General features: G+C 41.8%; 1 protein-coding gene across 12 annotated transcripts in view; it reads left to right on the top strand.

The window, feature by feature from the left end:
- The window catches only part of FNBP1 (formin binding protein 1), a 136,984-nt gene that overhangs the window by 69,217 nt on the left and 48,257 nt on the right, over positions 1-19,510 (top strand). For all 12 annotated transcript variants that reach the window (XM_019500996.2, XM_019500992.2, XM_019500997.2 and 9 more), the window contains 2 exons: positions 6,261-6,323; positions 7,528-7,632. In XM_019500996.2, the coding sequence (XP_019356541.2) occupies positions 6,261-6,323; positions 7,528-7,632 (168 nt within the window). The remainder of the gene's footprint in view (positions 1-6,260; positions 6,324-7,527; positions 7,633-19,510) is intronic.

Below are 19,510 nucleotides of genomic sequence, written 5' to 3'. Positions count from 1 at the left end.
TCTCCTATAAACAGAGCTGGAGCTCGACCCAGGGGGACAATCACTGTTTGTTTTCTATGGGACAGCTGAGGCTGTTTTGTCACAACCTTTCACAAGTAAAATGTTTCACTTGATCAATTTTTAATATAGCACAAGTAGGTCTGTTCTTATCTCACTAACATCCTGTGCGTCTCAGATGAGCCTTTCATTTAGAATTACACACCCATCTGACACGGCTTCCTCAACGAGGTTGTACAATGGCATTATTTTCCCTCAGAGAATTGGGAACACATCTTGCTCGATTGCTTGTGACCTCAAATGGGCCAACAGAAGGTCACATTGAGGTAACATCTTCCCCCAAGTTTTTTCTGCCAGCTCCTTCTACTGCCCTGGAGAAAGTAAAGCTATGTCTACATTAAGGAAGGTTAAAAACAATTTCCAACCTGTTAGCAACGTTGGGAACTTTTAGAGCAGACTAGCTGCTTCCGGTCATCTTAGGATTTGGGTGAAATTCTTGCCCCAGAAATCAGAGCGGGCATGACTAGCAAGAGGGAGCAGGGCAGCTATGACCATGCTGAAATTTGCAGTCCCAGATGCGTTTTTGGACAGTCTCCCAGGTCTTATTTTAGAAACTTAACACTGGCTGTGCTAACTATGGTGTGTGTTTTTAGAACTGTTGAACGTTCATTATTGGCAGTGCTGTTCCCAGAGTGCTTAGGAGCCAACATCAAAGAGCAGGCCACTGTGGCACTTCAGAAACACAGAGCAAAAATAGAATCCCTCCCCAAAAAATCTTACAATGCAAGTGTAAGGCAAGGCAGATACAAAGATCAGAGTACAAAGAAACCATGAGACCATGTGATCAGTTTGATAGGCAGTAGCCTCACCACTCCAGTGGACTCATTGTTGAGTATTTTGTAGGTGTACTAGCAAAGGAGACTTTTGTGGAGGGATTTGATAGAGGAAAAAAGGCATGCCTTTAACAGTGTTTACAGGGAGCTCTTCCTAACCCTGTAGAGCAGTGTTTCTCCACCCGTAGTCACAACCCAAAAGTGGGTCGCAAACAAACTTAAAAAATGGATCAACAAACCCACTGCTGTAGAGCACTGGGAGAAAGCAGGGATGTGTTTGTTTAAATGCCTGAAAGTGGGTGATGCTGTCTGGCATCATAAACTAATCTGAGATAGGAATTGAATGCAAGGAGGATGCTCCATTGTTGGTGATGCTAGTAACAAAAGCAATAATTACAGTGGTTAATTTGGTGTTAGCACTGTCAAACAAAAGTTCAGTATCTTTTCACCCTAGCTGAGACATGATTTTTTTTTTTAGTAATATAAGTTAAGTTACTTTCCAGTTTTTTCATCTAAGAGAATTCCTCCTAAGCTGAAAACATATCTGGGTCCAGAAGTTCTCACAGGGTCACTCAAAACTTGAATCACAGGGTTTACCAAACTAGCTTAGATCATTGATCCATCAAGTCAAGTGATGGCCAATTCTTGATAGGTCAGAAGAGACTGCTCCTCCTGCCATGCTAACTCTGTTGCAGTTGAGCAATTATGCAGTGTTTTATCATGATGGGGAAGAGTGTCTTCCTGGTCCTTGTGCATTTACTGCTATTGATTACTTCTATAGTGTTTTCTCTTATTTTACTGAATTAGATAATCCTTAAAGGATTTAGACCATCTTTTATCTATTCAGTTGAGTTGAGATGTCCATTAGGCTTCCATTATATTCTAGCTTATATCATATTGCGTGGATTCCCTCTGCAAGACTAAATAAGAAGAGTCTCTGTAGGGTTAGACTCTGCCTGGCACTGGATGCGAGTGGGAAGGGTATGGAAAGCGTTCTCTTCATTCTGCCCTAACTTGTGCAGAAGCTTAATACCGATGTGCCCAATGGAAGTTTTCTCATTGACTTTGGTTGTACTTGAATCAAGCTTCTTCTGCATTCACACAGGCCATCTTGCAATATTAACAGCGATCAGGTGATAACAGGTCTGATTTTTTTTGTAGTATTTTGCACCTCATACAGCAGTCATTTGCTCTAGTGCCAAGTTGGGTATAATGTACATACTACAATTTTGATTTGAGAGCATCCTTTCTCCTGTAAATAGCAATGATCATGGACACCCCACTGTTATGTTTAGGGTGCCTTGGCTTTTTATCTGTTTTATAGGTCTGATATCGTGAAGTATTTTTTTTCCAGCAAAGGCTGGCAAAGTGGCTAATAGCAAATCTAGACCTTAAATTAAAGACTTGAAAAAGTAGTTTGGGGAAATAGGAGACTGATCAACCTTAAAAATGAAATATTAACTTCACAATAAATAGCTTACTTTCAACATTTCTGCATACGGGCTTCTTGTGAATAAAGAGTTGGCCCATAAGCTCTGACAGTTCTGTAGTAAGTATATCATGATATAATCAATACCCAGCAAGGTTAATGCTTCCTTTTAAGCTTTCTTTTTGTGTTTTCTTCTGGTAAAGGATTTTTCTCTGTAGTCCATTACATTAGTTCTTTGTGGGTTTTTTGTGATGCTATTGAGTTATTGCTGATACAGTTCTTGATACAGCTTCTTTTTGTATGTTTGTGCTGGTGTAGATACCTTCAGGAAGCTTTCTGGGGAAGGTGAAGCACAAAAACAATAGCTCACATCACTGCTATCCATGTCTGAATGTATTTCAGGCTGGGCATGTGAGTCACTGCATCCTACTTACACCCCGACTCTTCGTTTCTAAAATAAAATGCCTGCTGAAGGTTGGGTTTGAACATTCACACTCATAAGGGAATGCTGCATTCTTTATTTATCAACTGCTTAAACAAACACATCAGTGTGACTCAGCTGCAGAAATCAGTGTGAATAATTAGAGGGGGAGGTTTTCTACGTGATTTCCTGACTTGTTTGTCTTTTTCACATGTGCTGAGCACATACATTGGGCAATAATCAATTAATAGGAATCTCTGATTTGGGTTTAAAAAACCTTAAATTGAAAAAGCACTGCCTTGGAACTTCAGAAATGATCACTAGAATTACAGGGTTTTTTTTCCCAAAAGATGTAAATCCAGAGGAGAGAATATGAAATAAACTTTCTGCTTGTAGATATGGGTTAAGAAAGTGAATTTGCTGCAGGCAAAGTGATGCAGTGGGTTGTAACTGGGTGTGGCAGGCAGGACCTGGGTTCTAGTTTTAGCTCTGCCACAAGCTTGCCATCCGGTTCTGGGCAAGTTACTTCATTGCTCTATTTGTTATTTTCCTTATCTGTAAAATGAGGCTAATGGAACTTAACTGAATTCTAAAACGCTTTGAGACTGAAAAGTGCTATGTGCTATCATTATTCACTTTTGATTAAAAATAAAATTGTTAGCAGGAGAAATGACTAATTCTTCCTGAGAATATAAGAAGCAGAATACAGGAAAAAAGGTTGCAGCAATAAAAGCATGGTCTCAAAATACTTTACATTTATCATCACACACAAACATGCTTTTGTTGACAAAGACAAAAGTGCTCCAAGGTCTGTTGTGTTACACATGCATTTAAAGAATAGCTGGAAGAAAAGTGCCATGCAGGATTTGAAACTGCAGTGATACAATAAATTAGTGGCATACTGAAATTCAGTGCAACAGAAATCATTTAGCTTTAACTCTGCATCCTGATTAATGTTCTTCCTTGGTCTCATTACTTTCCTAATCCCCACAGATGCTCATCATAGTATCTCATTGCTCCATTCCTATAAAATGAGCTTCTCTCAAAATATAGTGGCATCTGAAGAGATCGCTACCTGCTCATGTTGCAATTCTCGCCTTGTGCAGTTATGGCAGTTTGGAGTTTCGTTTGGCAAATAACAGTAACCTAACAGAAGGTTTTTTGGATTGTACAACATTTCAGAGTTCTCTTGATTGAACAGAGATTCTAGACGTTAAAGAAATGAGGCCTTGCAGTTGTTCTGTTGTCTTGTTTCCCTTTCCTTTTGTCTGCAGGAGTATCTCCAGCCAATAAATAAAATTATGTTCTGTTAAATCCTCTGTCTTGTGCAAAAAAGGGGGTTTGGAAAGCACTGCCAGTACCTCTGGCTCTGAGCGACAGCCTGGTGTGGAATCAACTTCCTTCATGCAGCACACTGAATCTACAGGTTGGGAAGGCAAGAAGAGCAATAGGCATTTACAAAAGATAGCGACAATCAGGAAATGCAGTATGAAGAAAGCAACCCGGTGCGGTTATCAACCTCAATGTAGCCGAGGTCTTCCCCATATCTCTCTGTATAGAAAGTATGCTCAAAAAGGAAATGGAGATAAACTACAATAGTTTGAGGCCCTTTCTGCTAAACTTTACATACAGAATTAGGACAAAAGTAGGAGCGTTTCATAATTCATGTTGGGGTGTGGGGGGAAGGGAGGTGGGGGACTCCATACCTCCTCACCACAGTAACACAAGGACCTAGAGAGGGATGTTTAAAGCAAATGCGAGTCAAGATAAGGAACTTGGATCACCCTGGGGTTATTTACTGTAGCAGCATGTTTTTGTAATGTTATGCTTCAGCGAGTGTGCATGACATAGAAGCAAACTGTGGTAGGTAAGAGTTGGAATAGCCTGAGTCTCATCAGAGTTAATGGAAAAGCAGTGGGTTCTTTGAAGTTGTAGTGCTGCCAACTTTTCAGCTGCATTGCCTTTTATGGCTGAGCTGCTTCACATTGAAGTGTTCTCTATAGGTAGGGCGATGGCAGCCTGACTCGGACGCTGCATGTTCCTATAATTAAAAGCGTTACTGAAGTTATGGCGCTCTCCTCTGCTCTGGGGATTCTAGCTTGGAGATGAACTCTGCCAGAATGCTAAAATTGTACAGTGCTGCTATGATTTCCTTCAGAGGAGCACCCTGGTACCTGAGAACAGTGCGTGTTCATCCCTCTACCTGAAGGCCACCGTGAATTTAGTTTTATGGGTTTATTTTTGCATCCCTTGTATGATACAGCCAGCTGGTTTGATGGTATCAGAGGAACAGCTAGGAAGTGTCGGTGATGCGTGTAGTCTAGTATGCTGTTTCTCAAGACTCCGGCAAATGTCAGTTGCTTCAGAGGAAGGGGCAGGAAACTGGAATCATGTGCCCTTGGGGAAATGTTTTTTGAACCTTGTCAGTTGGTTTATATGCAACAGCACATGTTAGTCTTATGCATATTATTTTGCTTGGTCTCAGCCACTGACAATATATACCAAAGTGCCTATAGGGAAGTGCTGTGCACCTGCCCGGGTGAAACACCTTGCCTCTGAGTTCGCCACGTGGCTGCATTGAAATGAATGTACCATCCCTATTCCCCATTCTCAACTGGAAATAAAGTAGTACCGTTTGAAGGCATCTCTCTGCCTGTCAGCAGATTGCACTTGGAAGTTTGTTTTGGCAAGGAGTTAGGAAATGCGTAAGTGGGGTCCAGTTTCTAAAAAGGGGGTTGCAAAGACAATGCATGGGTTCTGTTTGTAGTTTTGCCACTGACTCACTAGGTGACCACGGCCTTCTGCTGTGCCTCACTTACCCCTCCCACAAATGGACAATAAGAATAGCCGTCTTTATGAAACATGTTAGATAACCAAGGGAAGAGCAGTGTAAGTGCTAAGAGGTATAATTTAAAGCTAACTATTATGAAGAAGGGTGTATTCAAGAAGACCTATTTTCACTTAGCACAACTCAGCTGTTCTTAAAGCATTTTTATTGGATGTGTCGCTTAGTAGACAGCTGCTTCATGCTTCAAAATTTCTATGATGGCCTAAGGTACATAATAAAATTATATGAATTAAATTTTCCAGGGAGATTAATTTCAGAACAGAATAGAGGAAGACGGGTGGTGCTACAAACATAAGCCTGTAATGGGGAAAAAGGAAAAACACATGCTGATATTGTATCTGAAAATCAGAAGGAACTATCAGTGCTAGAATAGAGGAATCCAAGAGAATGAGTCTTATGTAATTCAAAAACAGTATTCAGTCAGTAGCCAGAAAGACCCTGTTCAGGTAGAAGTAGTGTGTGGGGATGGTAGCTTGGGAAACCAATAATTAAGAGCTAGCCTAACGATGCAAAATAGAATTGCTAACAGGATTAATTAGACTTTGTCTAGGAAACCTCTGTAATTGATGCATATCCACATCTGCGGCCTGCTGAGACATTAGGTAGCTATTCTACACCTGAGCAGTTTGGTAGATCTAGAGAACCCAGCTGCCAGAATAATTTTGGTTTCTCTACAGCTCCTGTATTCAATTAAATGTTCTAAGTGTTTTTTTTTCCCTTTTTTCTAAACAGCACTTCCATGAAGGCAGAAAGGCACAGCAGCATATTGAAACTTGCTGGAAACAACTTGAAGCAGTAAGTGGAAACTTTCTTTCAAAGTCACGTTTAGAGCATTTTAATAATGTCTTGAGAAGTGTTTCTAAACATTGGGTTTAAAGAAAGATTAGGATTAGGAAAAGGTCTGAAAATCAAAGGAATGTAATTCGAAGCTCTGCTCTTTGGGATATAAAGATAGGCATAAAACAGTCTGCTCCTCATGGGTAGTATTTCATTTGATAATGGTCAAAAGCAGTGGGAGACGACCTTTTTGGCAGGCATGCTGCAAATTAGCCTGGCCCTTCCTTGTTCTCCCTTCCACCCCATGCCACTCTGATCCTCTTCCCTGCCTGATCTGCCCCTCTGCTTTCTGCTTCCTTCCCTGTACTCCCTGCCCCATGTGCTGCTCTCCTTTCTGCTTCCTGCCTTCTCTGCTGCCGTGCTGTTTGTTCCTTCCCTGATCTGCTGCATGCTGTTAACGGAGGCTGCCGGTACCACTTGAGGTGTATGTGCCACAGATTGGTCACCTCTGCTCAAAGTATGCTAGAAGCTATAGAAAATCCATAGTAAGGCACAGCCTCTACTGCCAAGAGATTACAATCCAAAAGGACTTTATTCTGATACTGTTATGGGTACTGAATAGCACTTTACTCCATGCATGATTTCAAATGAGACCATCTGCTGAAAAGGTGCTATTCCACAGGTGTAAATGTATCGGAAACTGGCCCTCAATATTAGGTGTGACCTGGAGGGAGGAGGAGAAACCATATGAAGGGGAAGGGATGAGGACAGGGGAAGATCAACAGTGGATGTGCTGTGCAGACCTTAGTCAATCAGTCATGAATGCACTTGTATAAAACAACAAAGGTAGCATGGGCTCACTGACCAAAGGATGGCAGAAGTGATGGATTTAAATGCAGAGAACAGCAGTTTGGCAGTTCAGAGCAAAAGGCGTGTTCCATGTAGAGGGGGACTGTAGAAAGGCTGAGAGACCGATGGAGCGTCAATATTGCCGTTGCCAGAAGAACCCATCTATCTGAGGATGAGGGCAGAGATTTTATTTCTGATAACTTGGATGTATTTGTAGTTCTTTAGTATGGAAATTTATGCAGATGTAAACGAGCCAATCTCAAACACTCTTGGCAGTGATTACAGCAAATTATGTTAGTAAGCAGTGCTTATTAGGTTGAATTTCAAATAGTGTCTCTCTCCCATATCTGATGTGCCTGTTTTTCCCTTTCAGAGTAAAAGGAGGTTTGAACGAGACTGCAAGGAAGCTGATAGAGCGCAGCAGTATTTTGAGAAGATGGATGCTGACATCAATGTTACAAAAGCAGATGTTGAAAAGGTGAGCCGGGGGAGGAGGCTTTCACTTCTAAATACAAATTAAGTGTGCTGGCTTTGACAACCTTGCCAGGTATCACAGCTCTTTCAGGACTGGTCTGATCACAGCTCTGATCCTCCATTGTTGAACCAGGATAGTACTGCTCTGCAGTGCGACACCTCCAATTACCTAGGAAAACTGAGGGACCCTTTCTGTTGTAAATGGTCTCAGCTTCACTGAAGTCAGTAGAGCTGCCTCAGTTTAAAGTAGCTGATCTAGTTACTGTGAATTGGGTTAATGAAAAAACAAGTCTTATTTGTTTAACGGCCCAAGTTCTGCCATACAAGTTGTAATTCAAGTTAGCAGCAGCTAACCTAGTGTTTCATCACTGGGTTTTCCACCTTTATTAATCAATCTTGGTATTAGGTTAGTGGAATCAAGACAATTACTCCATTATAGTAGCAGTAGGTAGAGGCATAACTCGTATCCTATAAATGAACATAGACTGCTGATGGGGAAGGTACTTTAAATGTATCGTAGAGAGAAAATACTTCCTGCGCTAAATGGAGCTGCCCTAGGGGGTTGGTTGGGTTTTCCCAATGGCAAGTGAAGGTGAAAACTGCAGTTGTGCTTAGAACTGTGAACATTGGCAACAAAGGGGTAGAATCTAGAACTGATTTTCTGGTTACCTGATTGCTTTAAATGGTATAACTATGGACTTCTTTTCCCATTTCTAATAGAAAAATCAGCAGAGTAGCTGTTAAATTGCAACGTTAATTCAGAGCCTGATTCTGTACCTTATTCCACCTATGGACCAACACACAGCTGAAGGCACAATTTTGCTGTCCTTATTACCAAATATGAGCCAGGATGGTGGAATGGGGCAGATGTGGCACATACTGGATTTAGGCACATGATGGTTTCTTAGGGTGCTGGCACCAGGCTAGTTTATATTGTTCTTTAGGGCTTTGTTGTCCAAATGCAGGCCAAGTCCTAGTCATGTGTCTATTGGAGCAGTCTGAAACTAACCCTAGGTTTATTGCACATTAAAACTACTCAATACCTGATGCATTGAGGTAGTCAATATAAAATGTTGCTTTGTCAGTGTTATCAGCATGTTGCTACCTTGCTTCATCTGTAGGAAATGTTGTGACCGTGAGGCACCTCAATAACCTGTTCTAAAGTAATTGTGTGTTATCTTTTTGTTTTAGTGGTTGCTGACCTGAGGCCTAATGTTTTAATCCTTGCTCCTAAGAGTTATCCCATTAGAGGCAATGGGGAATCTCCTGTGGGAAAGGGTTATATGAGTGGGATCATATTTAGTGGTGATATTGGATGTAACAAATTATCATCTCACAGGGTGTGCTTGTAACACATTTAGTCAAAAGCCACCATTACGTTTGGGATTGGGTTCAGTATGCCAGGGATTAGCACCCTGCTACTGGGTTGTAGAAGGTGTAGGGTTGCAACATTACTTGTTGGTTTTGTTCTTTAGCCCTGATTCAGCAAAGCAGTTAAGCAGATGCTTAACTGTTAAACTTGGGTTTAAGCACTTTTCTGGTGCAGGGCCCTACTATTGAACCTTTTTCTTAGGCAGCTCCTGAATCGCACCTGCAGGAAGTGTAAACATTTAGCCCAGTGGCAGTACTATAATTTAAGAAAGCAGCATGGAGGAGAAAGCTTGTCTACATTGCTTCGATTCTTGATGGAACTGTGCATCTGTTCAGAAGCTGCAGAAGTATGACATTCCTGATCTAGATAGCTAAAATTAGCTTGGACTTCCATGGCCACGGGTTCACCCACATAGGTCAAAAATAACATGTCCATGCTGACCAATATGTAGTGGATTTGGATCAGATGGCCTCTTTGAGGTGCATGACATATTCAGCACGTCTGAAAAATCAGTCCAGAAACATGGCATTGTTGCTGTGATTTAGCTGAGAAAAGGGTTTTGCGACCTCCTCTATAAAGTCAAAACTGTAGAGTTACAAGCATTTTTGGCCCTTTAGTAAAGAAATCTGTGTATTTATTGGGGATTTCTTAAAACCTTCAGGTTTGAATATACCAAACACCTGTTGTGACAGAAGCCAGAATACAAGGAAATAGTGATTTATAACAAAATGCTTCTATGTAGAATGTAGCACTTACACATCTGGAAGTCTGCTTCATGCCATTTCATTTCTTTCTGGGAGTTACAATGGAGGAACTTCTCACTAAAATCAACAGGAAGCTAGAACTTCTCTGGTATGCTTAATAACATGCAATGTAGAAAGTAGACCAATAACACTAGGGCTGCATATATTAGCAACTGCACACACAAATGCAAAACAGACCCATAAAATTTCCCGGAAGCTTTCTTGCACATCAAAGCAGAAAAGACCCAGGTGGTTTTATCATTTGCTTTGCTATTAATTGTATATTCACCATGCAGATTTAATCCCTTATCACTTTCTCAGTTTGCTAGAGTATTTTTACAGTTGAACACACGCACATACAAGGATGTCAAAAACAGAATGCATCAGATAAACTTTGTACCAGAAAGGGGTCAACTCTGCTTTATCTATAAAATGATGCTAGATTTTTTTTATGCTGAAAAATAGGACTTCCCTTAGATTTTATGCAAGTCAGAGGTTAAACCAGAGAAGCACAGCTGTGACTTACTAGCCTAGGAAAATAAGAACTTGTGAGGTCTGAATCCAGAACTACTACTAGCTTTCTTTCTGTGCCACAGCCAAGTCATGTACCTGTGCCACGAGGGATAGCATGAGGTAAATTCTGGAAAGCAATCCCTGTCTTAATTTTCTTCCTCTGTGATTTGGACATGGAAATGAGGAGGGCCTTACGAGGAAATAGAGTTGACCTTAGTATTTCCCCTATATGTTAACACATACATTATAAATTGCAGTTATTACAAAATAAGACAATGGCATCTGGAAGGCAAAAAAACCCCAAACATTGAATAGGCAGGATCTGTTGCTAGGGTGCTTAGCTAATCCCTGAAGAAGGCATTAGTCAAGTCCCCAGTTATGCTGTCAGTCAGCAGGCTAGATGGAGAAGGACGAGGTTATCAAAACGAATGGAATGTGAAATAATATTACCGAACAGAGAGAACAGTGTTTTCTAAGTGCATGTGTTAAACCGGGTTCATCCATGTCAGCCTGTGAATAATGCCCTTTCTTTGCTTGGCCGTGCCCATGTGACTGGAGCTGCTGTTACATAACTATCCAGTGCAAAATAGGAGATTGTTTAACCAGGGACTGCGGTTGGGGGTAGCACTATCTGACTTGTTCCAGAGAGGCAGAAACTGTTCAGTCTCAAGTGAGGCCATATGATCATTTTCTCTCCTCCTTTTATTACAGCGTCTCTGATTTCACTTGCCCCTTATAGCTTGGCTGCCGCAGTTTCACCTCCAAAAAAAAAACTTCCTGGCCAGGAAAGCAGACGATTTGGCTTTGTGTGGAGCCAGTACTGTTCAGTCTGCTGGCTGGATGTGATGCCTCTCTGGGCAACATGATCAGTTGCCCTAATTTCTTGGGCTCGAGAGTGACACCTCTACAGCTTTAACTTGTATTTGCTAATGTGGGGAGACATTGCAGCTGTATTTTGAATCGCATATTAAAGAGAAATGGAATTAAAATCCTGCAGTGCGTCACAATTACATTTGCACTGTGCTAAAATAGCTGTGATTCACTGTTCTGCCCTGTGATTTGTAAGACTAAAGGAGGCTATGCCAGGCTCTGAGTCTCTTAGTCCCCTACCTTTCAATCTTCAGATAACAGCTGGCTTTGTCAAATGGAACAGGAAATACTGCAGACTGGTTCTTAGTATTCAGCACCTTAATATGACTTTGTAAGCTGCACTTGAGTCACCATTGGGCCTCAATCAGCCAGAAAGAGGGTGTGGAAATGGATTATGAATCACCTCCCTTCTTACTGGAATGGGGCAAGGGCTGTGTGTGACAGTGAGGGACTTCTTTCTGCTCCAGTGCTGGGGAAGGGCTGGCCTGTGAGTTGTAATGGAGCATAATGCCCTTGTGATGATCACCTAGTCTGGCTTTTTGCATAGTCTAGGCCATCCCAGCAATTCCTCAGTGAGTTTAGTGAGTTGTGGTGTCATTAGAAATAGTGTCTTTTAACAGACTCTTCCGAGCATGCTACAGAGCTGGCATTTGACATTGTGGCTCTGCATCAACAGCAGCACAGGGGGCTGCTTTACTTTTTGTGCCTAAAGTCAGCATTGCCTGTGATTAACAGAGGGGCAGTGGAAAGGATCACGTGGCCATTGGATGCAAGCATAATAATCTGGACTGTGCCCAGGTAGTTCCTCGTCCCTGTTGGAGGCTGTGCCAAGGGGCACTGTCCCAGCGTGCTAGCCATATCTTTAAGGCCTGGGGATTTGTCTTTTTATACCTCGTGTAAGTAACTATTATTTAAACGGCACAGCCCTCTTTAAACCCAAGTGCTTATTGTAAGAGCCCCAAAGGCCATTCTGGAACCCCTCCTTCCAAAATGAAAGTCCCTGCAGCCCTGTGCAGTACAGACACATACTTCATGCACCAAGGAGGGGCTGTGCAGGGCATTGTGCTTTAGAGGGCCTCAGTGATCACCAGTACAGAGGGAGAGAAAAAGCCTTCTGTGTCCCATCAGGGAACAGCCCATGCTCACCTCTGCAGCAGGTCAGCTCTGCTGGCTGGTACAAAGATGAGGAGGCCAGAGGTTTTCCTCTCTCCCTGCCCCTGTTAGAGTGGTAACTGTACCTTTGAGCCCATAAAAGGTATCACCAAAAAAACCCTTGCAAAGCAGGAGCTTAGTCTCTGAGTTTCCTTCCCTTTCTGTGGTCACATTCAGGCCTTAAATGACAAAACTTGAAACATTCTTAGGGACCTGATACTTAGGTGAGGACTTGCATGTGCAGTTCAATGCAATCTCTCTGCTGTGAAAGGCTTTGCCAGTTCAGCACCTTGGTTTAGATGAGATTGGGTTAGGAAACTTTAACTTTGCAGTGGGCCGTGCTACAAAATCCTAGAAATGAAATTGGCTGGCATGATCGTGGAGATGCTGTGCTGGCTTGTTAGCATTGCAGTGGCTTACAGAAGTGTGCAGTTCTTTTTCAGAAGCCACAGCATAGTTGTTTTAATGTTTTGACCATTTGGGGAAATGATCTCCATCACATGAGCAGCCTGATCAGTGTACATATAAGGAATTGCTCTATTGTTTGTTCCTTTTCTTTAGGGCAGCAATCACTAGCAAGCTGACATCTTTATGGGATGGTGTGGTATCCAGTGGTGTCTTTGCAGACACTGTATAATAAAAAATGTTTACCTGCTTCTCTTAAGAGCTTATTTTCTGAGCCGGATTTTACAGAATCGCTTTGCAAAGAGGAAGTGGTTAGGTCCCTGTCGTGGGGTGTTGAACTTTTTTGCTTCTGGCTGAGTTGCTGGGAGTAAAGGGCAATTAGTACCTTGCAGTGGATGCTTATCACCTAAGAGGATCAGCCCCTTAGTTGCGCAGTAGCAAAACCACATTGTCATGTCCTAGATAGCAGTCCGTTCATCATGAGATAGTAACCGTTTTTAGCTGCCCACAGGAGAAACTATGCTTGTGCAAGAGTGTTCAGTATTGCCGGCCTGACATCGGGGAACTGGAGAAACGGTTCAGCTGTTCGCTTCCTGTTGTGGAGGAAAGTTCCAGCACACCCCAGAGCTAACGTACCAACTCTTAGACAGATGTGACCTTTGGTGGATTTGGGTGTGGGTGGAAGGCTTATAATGGAAACTTGACCTGCACCTTCACGATGGGGTACTTCCCAGTACCTGTAGTAATAATTTGGAGGAGGGGAGATTCTTTTTGATAGAGAACCTTTGCTAAATCTTTGGTCACACCCAGAAAGGCTCTGTTTGCATCATAGCTTTATTCATATCCTGTGGCATGTGACTGCCTCTTTGGGGTTTTTTTTCTTTTTCCCTAACCCATAGGGTTTTCATTTCTATTTGCCTTCATAGATGCTTGAATTTGTTAGGGGTCTGCTTTTTGACTGCAGTGAATCACCTTGTCCTGCAGCAAACTTTAGTCATCCCTTTTCTTGGAGAAGAGGTACCCCCTCTCTTTCCAGTGTTTTACAAACAGTTATTGTCTTTCTAATTTTATGGCCCCCATCCTGGTGGCGTCTCTCTTAAAGATTTTGTCATCACAGCACTCAAGGAAGTGCAGAATTGTTATCTTTACTTCACAGCTGGGGAAACTGAGGCAAGGAGAAAGACCCAAGGCCTCTCCATTGGGAACCTGACCTTAATGTATTTCAGATCCTAAGTGGCTTGTCCAAGGTCAATCATAGTAGAGCAAGAAATACCATTCAGATCTCCTGAGTCCCAATCCAGTGCTCTACACCCATGGCAGCCCTTAAGTTAAAGAAATCCCCCCAAACACTTCCCCAGCCAATGGCCACATGTCCAGACATGTGTGAGATATGATCTACCCCTTTTCTGCCTGTTTTTCTTTTTTATTCAGGATAAGTGGAGGTGGTATGCAAAGGGAAGTAAGATTCCACAGAGATTTAATATTAGCAGACTGTACAAAGTAGATCAGACTGTGCCAAATCATTTAAATCACTGCAATGTTATTGAATTTTCTAGTTACTTTTAGTGTTGTACATACTTTATTTTTTTTTCAACTGAGTGCAAAATTTATATTTCTTCTCTTCCCCTCCCCCTCCACTGACTTTGGATGCTCCTTATCAATTTTTATTCAGTTTGGAAAGCCTAAATTGCTTCACCTCTTGGGAGCCACATCTGTTAATGTTGCATTAAGCAATCATGAGCTGGGTCACCAGCAAAGTCAGACTTAATGGAGAGGTGAGAGAGCTGGCAATTAGAGGGATTCTTGGGAGAACTGGCTCTTCTTGTCTTTGCAAATGGAGTAGGACCTAAACTGTCAGCTGCTCTCAGCCTGCGGGCTGATGCCCTTCAGGCCATAACTCCTTTCATTAAGAGTTTATACATTCTTACTTCTCAGTGCACATACAGTTTTTTTTGTTTTTTTTACACGAGCCCTTTGGTGATCTGGAGAGGTCTTTAATCTGTGTTTGGAAGCTTCCTCTCATTTGTCTTTTTACAGTGCACATGCAGCAGTCAGGTCATCATAGATTGAGAGAAGGTGTGCTCTGTTACAAAAGAAAAAGACAAAACCCACAAACAAGCCAAAGAGGAAAATTTATCAAATTCAGAGGTGAATAGTAGTAACATCTCAGCAGCTTTGTCCAGGAACTTCACATTAAGGTTTCCAGTACAACCAGGGATTATGGATGTCTCAGTCCTTGGGTACCTGGATGACCTTATGATTTCAGATTGATTTTAATATTGATACTGTTGATTTCAATAATATTAAAACTGCACATCACAGTTTAAATAAGAGAAGAAAAATGGGAGAATCCCCACAGTATTTAGTCATTTAATTCATGTTGGGAGTATTCCTCCTCCCATTTTATTCAATAACCCCAAACCTCTGTTTCTCCCATACGTTGTCCATTGTGAATTTATAACAGTGTGTCAGCAAGATGTAAACTAAAGAGGCAGCCTGGTTGAACTTTGACCCTGTGCCTAGCCTACCACAAAGCTTATGCATGGCTTGCTTTATTGGTAAAGCTGGGTAACCCTGCATTTTTCAGTTCTAACTCGGGAAAAGTCCCCATTCATTTGTATGGGATTTTGTCTGGATAATGTCTCACTGTAGTCGTTAGTATTTGACTTAATGTAATTTAAGTTATGCAGACCTGTTCCATTTTTGGACTGTTTGTTTCTTAATTGGCAGGGCAGTACATAGAAGCATTAAATCCATCAGGAAGGCCTCTAGCATGATCTGTAATAGGGAGTCCTATAAACACTTATGGCTCCTATAGATCCATGGGAAGCCTGCTCCGACGTGCAGGAAATGCAGTGCGTCAGAGCAGACACGATTAATTGAGTCTGCTGGAGCACAGAAATTGATGTGCTCTGGCAGCCTTTCGTGTCACATGCATCAGCGTCCCCATGCATCCCCACGCTGAAAAAATGGTGGTGGGGTACTTGGAAATAACACATTCAACGAGCTTTAGTTCAAAGCGCCCTGCTGTCATTTTTTTCAATGCAGTGACACATGGAGGTGCTGATATATGTGACACATGGGTGCTTTTAATTAGCACAGCTAGCTAATTAAAGCACCCGGTGCCATGTCCCGAAGCACATGTAAAAATGCCCTTAGTGACATGCTGTGATTTGTGTATCAGCTGCTTTTCTACTGTGACTCATTTAACATATTAATTTTGCTTTTCAGTCTGCTAAGAATTAATGACTGCAAAGGCTTTGTGCGTTTGTAAGGAAGGAGCAGCCACATTTCCTAAATCTCCTTATTTATGATGTGCAGTTTTTGTATTGACTCATCTGAAAGCAAGTATTGAAACACGAGGCACAAGACTGAACCCCCCTGAACTCATCTACTTTCTGCATGTGGTAATACCCCACAGCACTACGTCATGATCTGGCCATTTGAACAAGCGCCTTATACAGATGCATTGTTAGAAGTGTCCTTGTTTGTGTAACAACTAAACTTTAGTATGGGGGGGAAGAAACATGCATGCCAACAGCAAACTCCTGAATTACTAAGGATCGGATGTGAGACAAGAAACTTGTATAAGGGATAAAATAATAATAAAGGGGGGCATTTAGTGATGCAGAACTAATTAATTTTGTGCCAGATAGTTAGGACTTTTTTTACTTTTCATTCCATTCTTATTCAGTCAGACTTCTGAGACAGCCAGTGGACATTTTTCCTGAATAAAGAATATGTAAAAGTGGAGTAAAGACTTCAGGATTTAGCTCACTGTCTGTAAGCTCTTCCATGAGTCAACATTTTTGCTGTTAGTAATTTATGGCCATAAATGTAAAACACTGTAAGCCTAACTGATTCAAACTGGCAACTTCCATTGGCCTTGCTTTGCTGTGTTGTATATTGTCTGCATTTTAAAATCCTTCCCAGAGAAATATGAGCATAACTGTGCACAGTATTCCAAGTATGATCTAACTGGTCTATCATACAATAAGGGAATAATTTCCACTGTTTATATGTGATACTTCTATTTATGCATCCCAGAACTTGGTTTGCTTATTTTACTGACACTAAACAGAGCACTATGCAAATGAGTTATGTGTATCACAGTTCCAAATCCTTTTTTATTCTGATCAGACCAACGATAAATATTATTGTTGTGCAGGGGTTCTCATTATTTATGCTGCAGGCCACTGCATATGAGTGGATTAACTTCCCTTCCAGCATCCCAGGCACCCATATCTTTCATCCTGCAGACAGCCAGAATTGGTGCTTCAGACTGTTTATGCTCCATTGGCAGTGCCCTTGTCTCCTTGCTCTTTGCTGGTAGTAGGTTATTTAGAGGTGCTTTTTAGGGTCTGCAAAAGGTTGGAGTGGATCTTCTTATGGATCCTTTTGGATATCATTGCTTGCAAGCACAGGCCCATGGACACACAGGCCTGGGATGTCCCTTCTAATCCTGGGGCTGGATGGTTATTGTGGTAGGGAGCTGGGCTCCTTGCTTCAAGGTATAAGTTGATTCAGTAAACTCTCAGAGCAGCATGGATGAGTCTTGGTGCTTCTTCCTAGGTGGAAGTAGCTGCTGGTGTTGCTTTTTTTCATTATTTATAAGAGCTAGAGGCTCTGATCATTAGAGGGGCCTGTTGTGCTAAGCACGGTAGATGCGAGACAGTTCCTGCTTTGAAGCTACGGCAGTCTAAATGGACACCGCAAAGAAAACATGGTAGAAAAAAAAAGTATTATCCTCATTGCTATTTTACAGACAGAGAATTGAAACACTGAGAAGTTCGTGCAGTGTCTCACAGGGGAGTCTGCGGCAGTGCTGAAAACTAAAACCAGTTCTCCTATTTCCCAGCCCTGGTCCTAACCATAAGTCCATCCTTCCTCTGGCGGGCAGGTTCGCTGGTTCGTGTTGGACATACTGCAGGACTAATGACACCAGCACGTCTGGTGCAGTTAGAAGAGTCCCTGTCTGAGTAAGATGTTTTTTTTATGCTGTAGATAGGAAGAACTGAAACAGTAGAGTTGTGTTAGGGAACTGTGTTGCAGCCTCATCCTGCTGCTGCTTCTGAGTGCTATAAATCTGGTCTGTCCTCCTCATTAGTGCCTTATTGCTATTTTATTGTTTTAATACATTTCTCATTAGCGTGTGTTGAGATAATCTAGCAGAATTGCATGCTTTGCTAACAGACCAGAAAACAGTTGGGAAGGTTTGATAATGAAGATTTTCTATCCCTGTCAGTTGTTTGCTCATTTGTATTTTGTTACATTCAGCCAAGGGCTTTCTGGGATCCACAGCTTGCTTGTTTTTTCCCTTCTAATTATTGAAAGTAACAGTCTGTTTTATTTCTTTTTTTTTCTTTTTCCAAGGAAAACAAGGGTTTTCCTTCCTGACTGAGAAATGATCCAAATGGTTGCTGTAAAATAGTTAATAATAGCGCCTGATCCTGCCAGTCAAAAGGTAAAATTCTGGTCCCCTTGACGTCGCTGGCAATCTTTAATGGATTGAGACTTGCACCCAATAAGCCTAATCCTATAAGTGATGTTAAATGTTCTGTATTTGTATGGTGCTGAGTGCCACAGGGACCTGGTCTTTGACTACGATTTTGTGGTGCTTCAGCAAAACAAATAAATAGCAGTGTGTGCTCACAGGATCAGGCTTATGAATGGTGGAAGAATGAAATAATACACAATTATGTCATTCACACTGTGAAAATCATTTTTAATAGATTGGGATATGGGCCCTCATTCTGAGACCCTTGTTTCCTTAGTGCCACTTATGACACTACTTAAGTATATAGGCATGATTTTAAGGTTGTGAGTAGCTCTGTTGATTTAAGGAGTTGCTAAGATACTCTGGTGCATTGGGACCACAGACCCTGTGTGCAACCATTAGCTTTAAAAGTAGACTTGGGGTCTGATCCTGAAACCACTCCCGATGATAGTGCTGCTATGAGTCATCCCATTGCCAGTGGTAGTAATGACCCTTTGTGACTGCAGGCTTATAGAAAACATTCCTAACAGTGGTGAGGTATTGCTTAGCATGCTTTAATAATTAACTTGTTTTGAAGTTTCTTTTTCATATTTGTATTCCTGTCTGGTCTTGTATTCACCAAAGAGAGATCTGTTGTTTGGCAGGCGACAGCCTGGCAGTGCTGCATCTCACACTGTTTGGGAGTGGGGGGAGCTGCATCAAAGTTTTGACTGGAAATTCTGCAATTTTGGACAAGAGGAACTGCTGAAAAGTTGAACTGTTCCACTCATTGTGGATCTGCTGTACCCTAGAGAAATCTTTTTTTCTGCCCTTTTCAGTTATTCATATCCCTCCCACCACAACAGCCTTTGAGAGTTACATTTTTTGTCTGTGTAAACCCTGAAGACAATATGTCTATTGACCCTCTTGCTGTTTCTGGAATGTGTCTTCAGAAAAGTTCCCTTGAATTGTTCTCCTCAAAATATGCTGCATTCCTCATCCTTACTGCAGACTGAAATGGTAAAAATGGTCAGGGAAATTTAACACCCCCCCCCTTGAAAAAAAACTAGTTGCCAGTTTTCTTTGAATGCCAAACCTTATTGCTGTGCAGGCAATGTATTCTGAATGTATTAATATCGTCAACATTTTATCATGTGATAGTAGTAGCATGATAGCATGCTGCCCACCCTCTGGTTTTTCACAGTGCTAAATTATGGAAGGGGCTGTTCCATTTTCCATTGATATCACTTATGAGCTTCCCATTGCTTTCAACAGGAGTTAGGCGAGGTAAGGTAAGCCACCTGTCCAAGGCTTTAGTTTGGCGGATTTCATATTACATTGCTTCTCGGCA

The sequence above is a fragment of the Alligator mississippiensis genome, chromosome 12, assembly GCF_030867095.1.
Source record: "Alligator mississippiensis isolate rAllMis1 chromosome 12, rAllMis1, whole genome shotgun sequence".
NCBI lineage: Eukaryota > Metazoa > Chordata > Crocodylia > Alligatoridae > Alligator > Alligator mississippiensis.
Note: the sequence above shows the minus strand (reverse complement) of the source record. Positions and strands in the feature narration are given on the sequence as shown.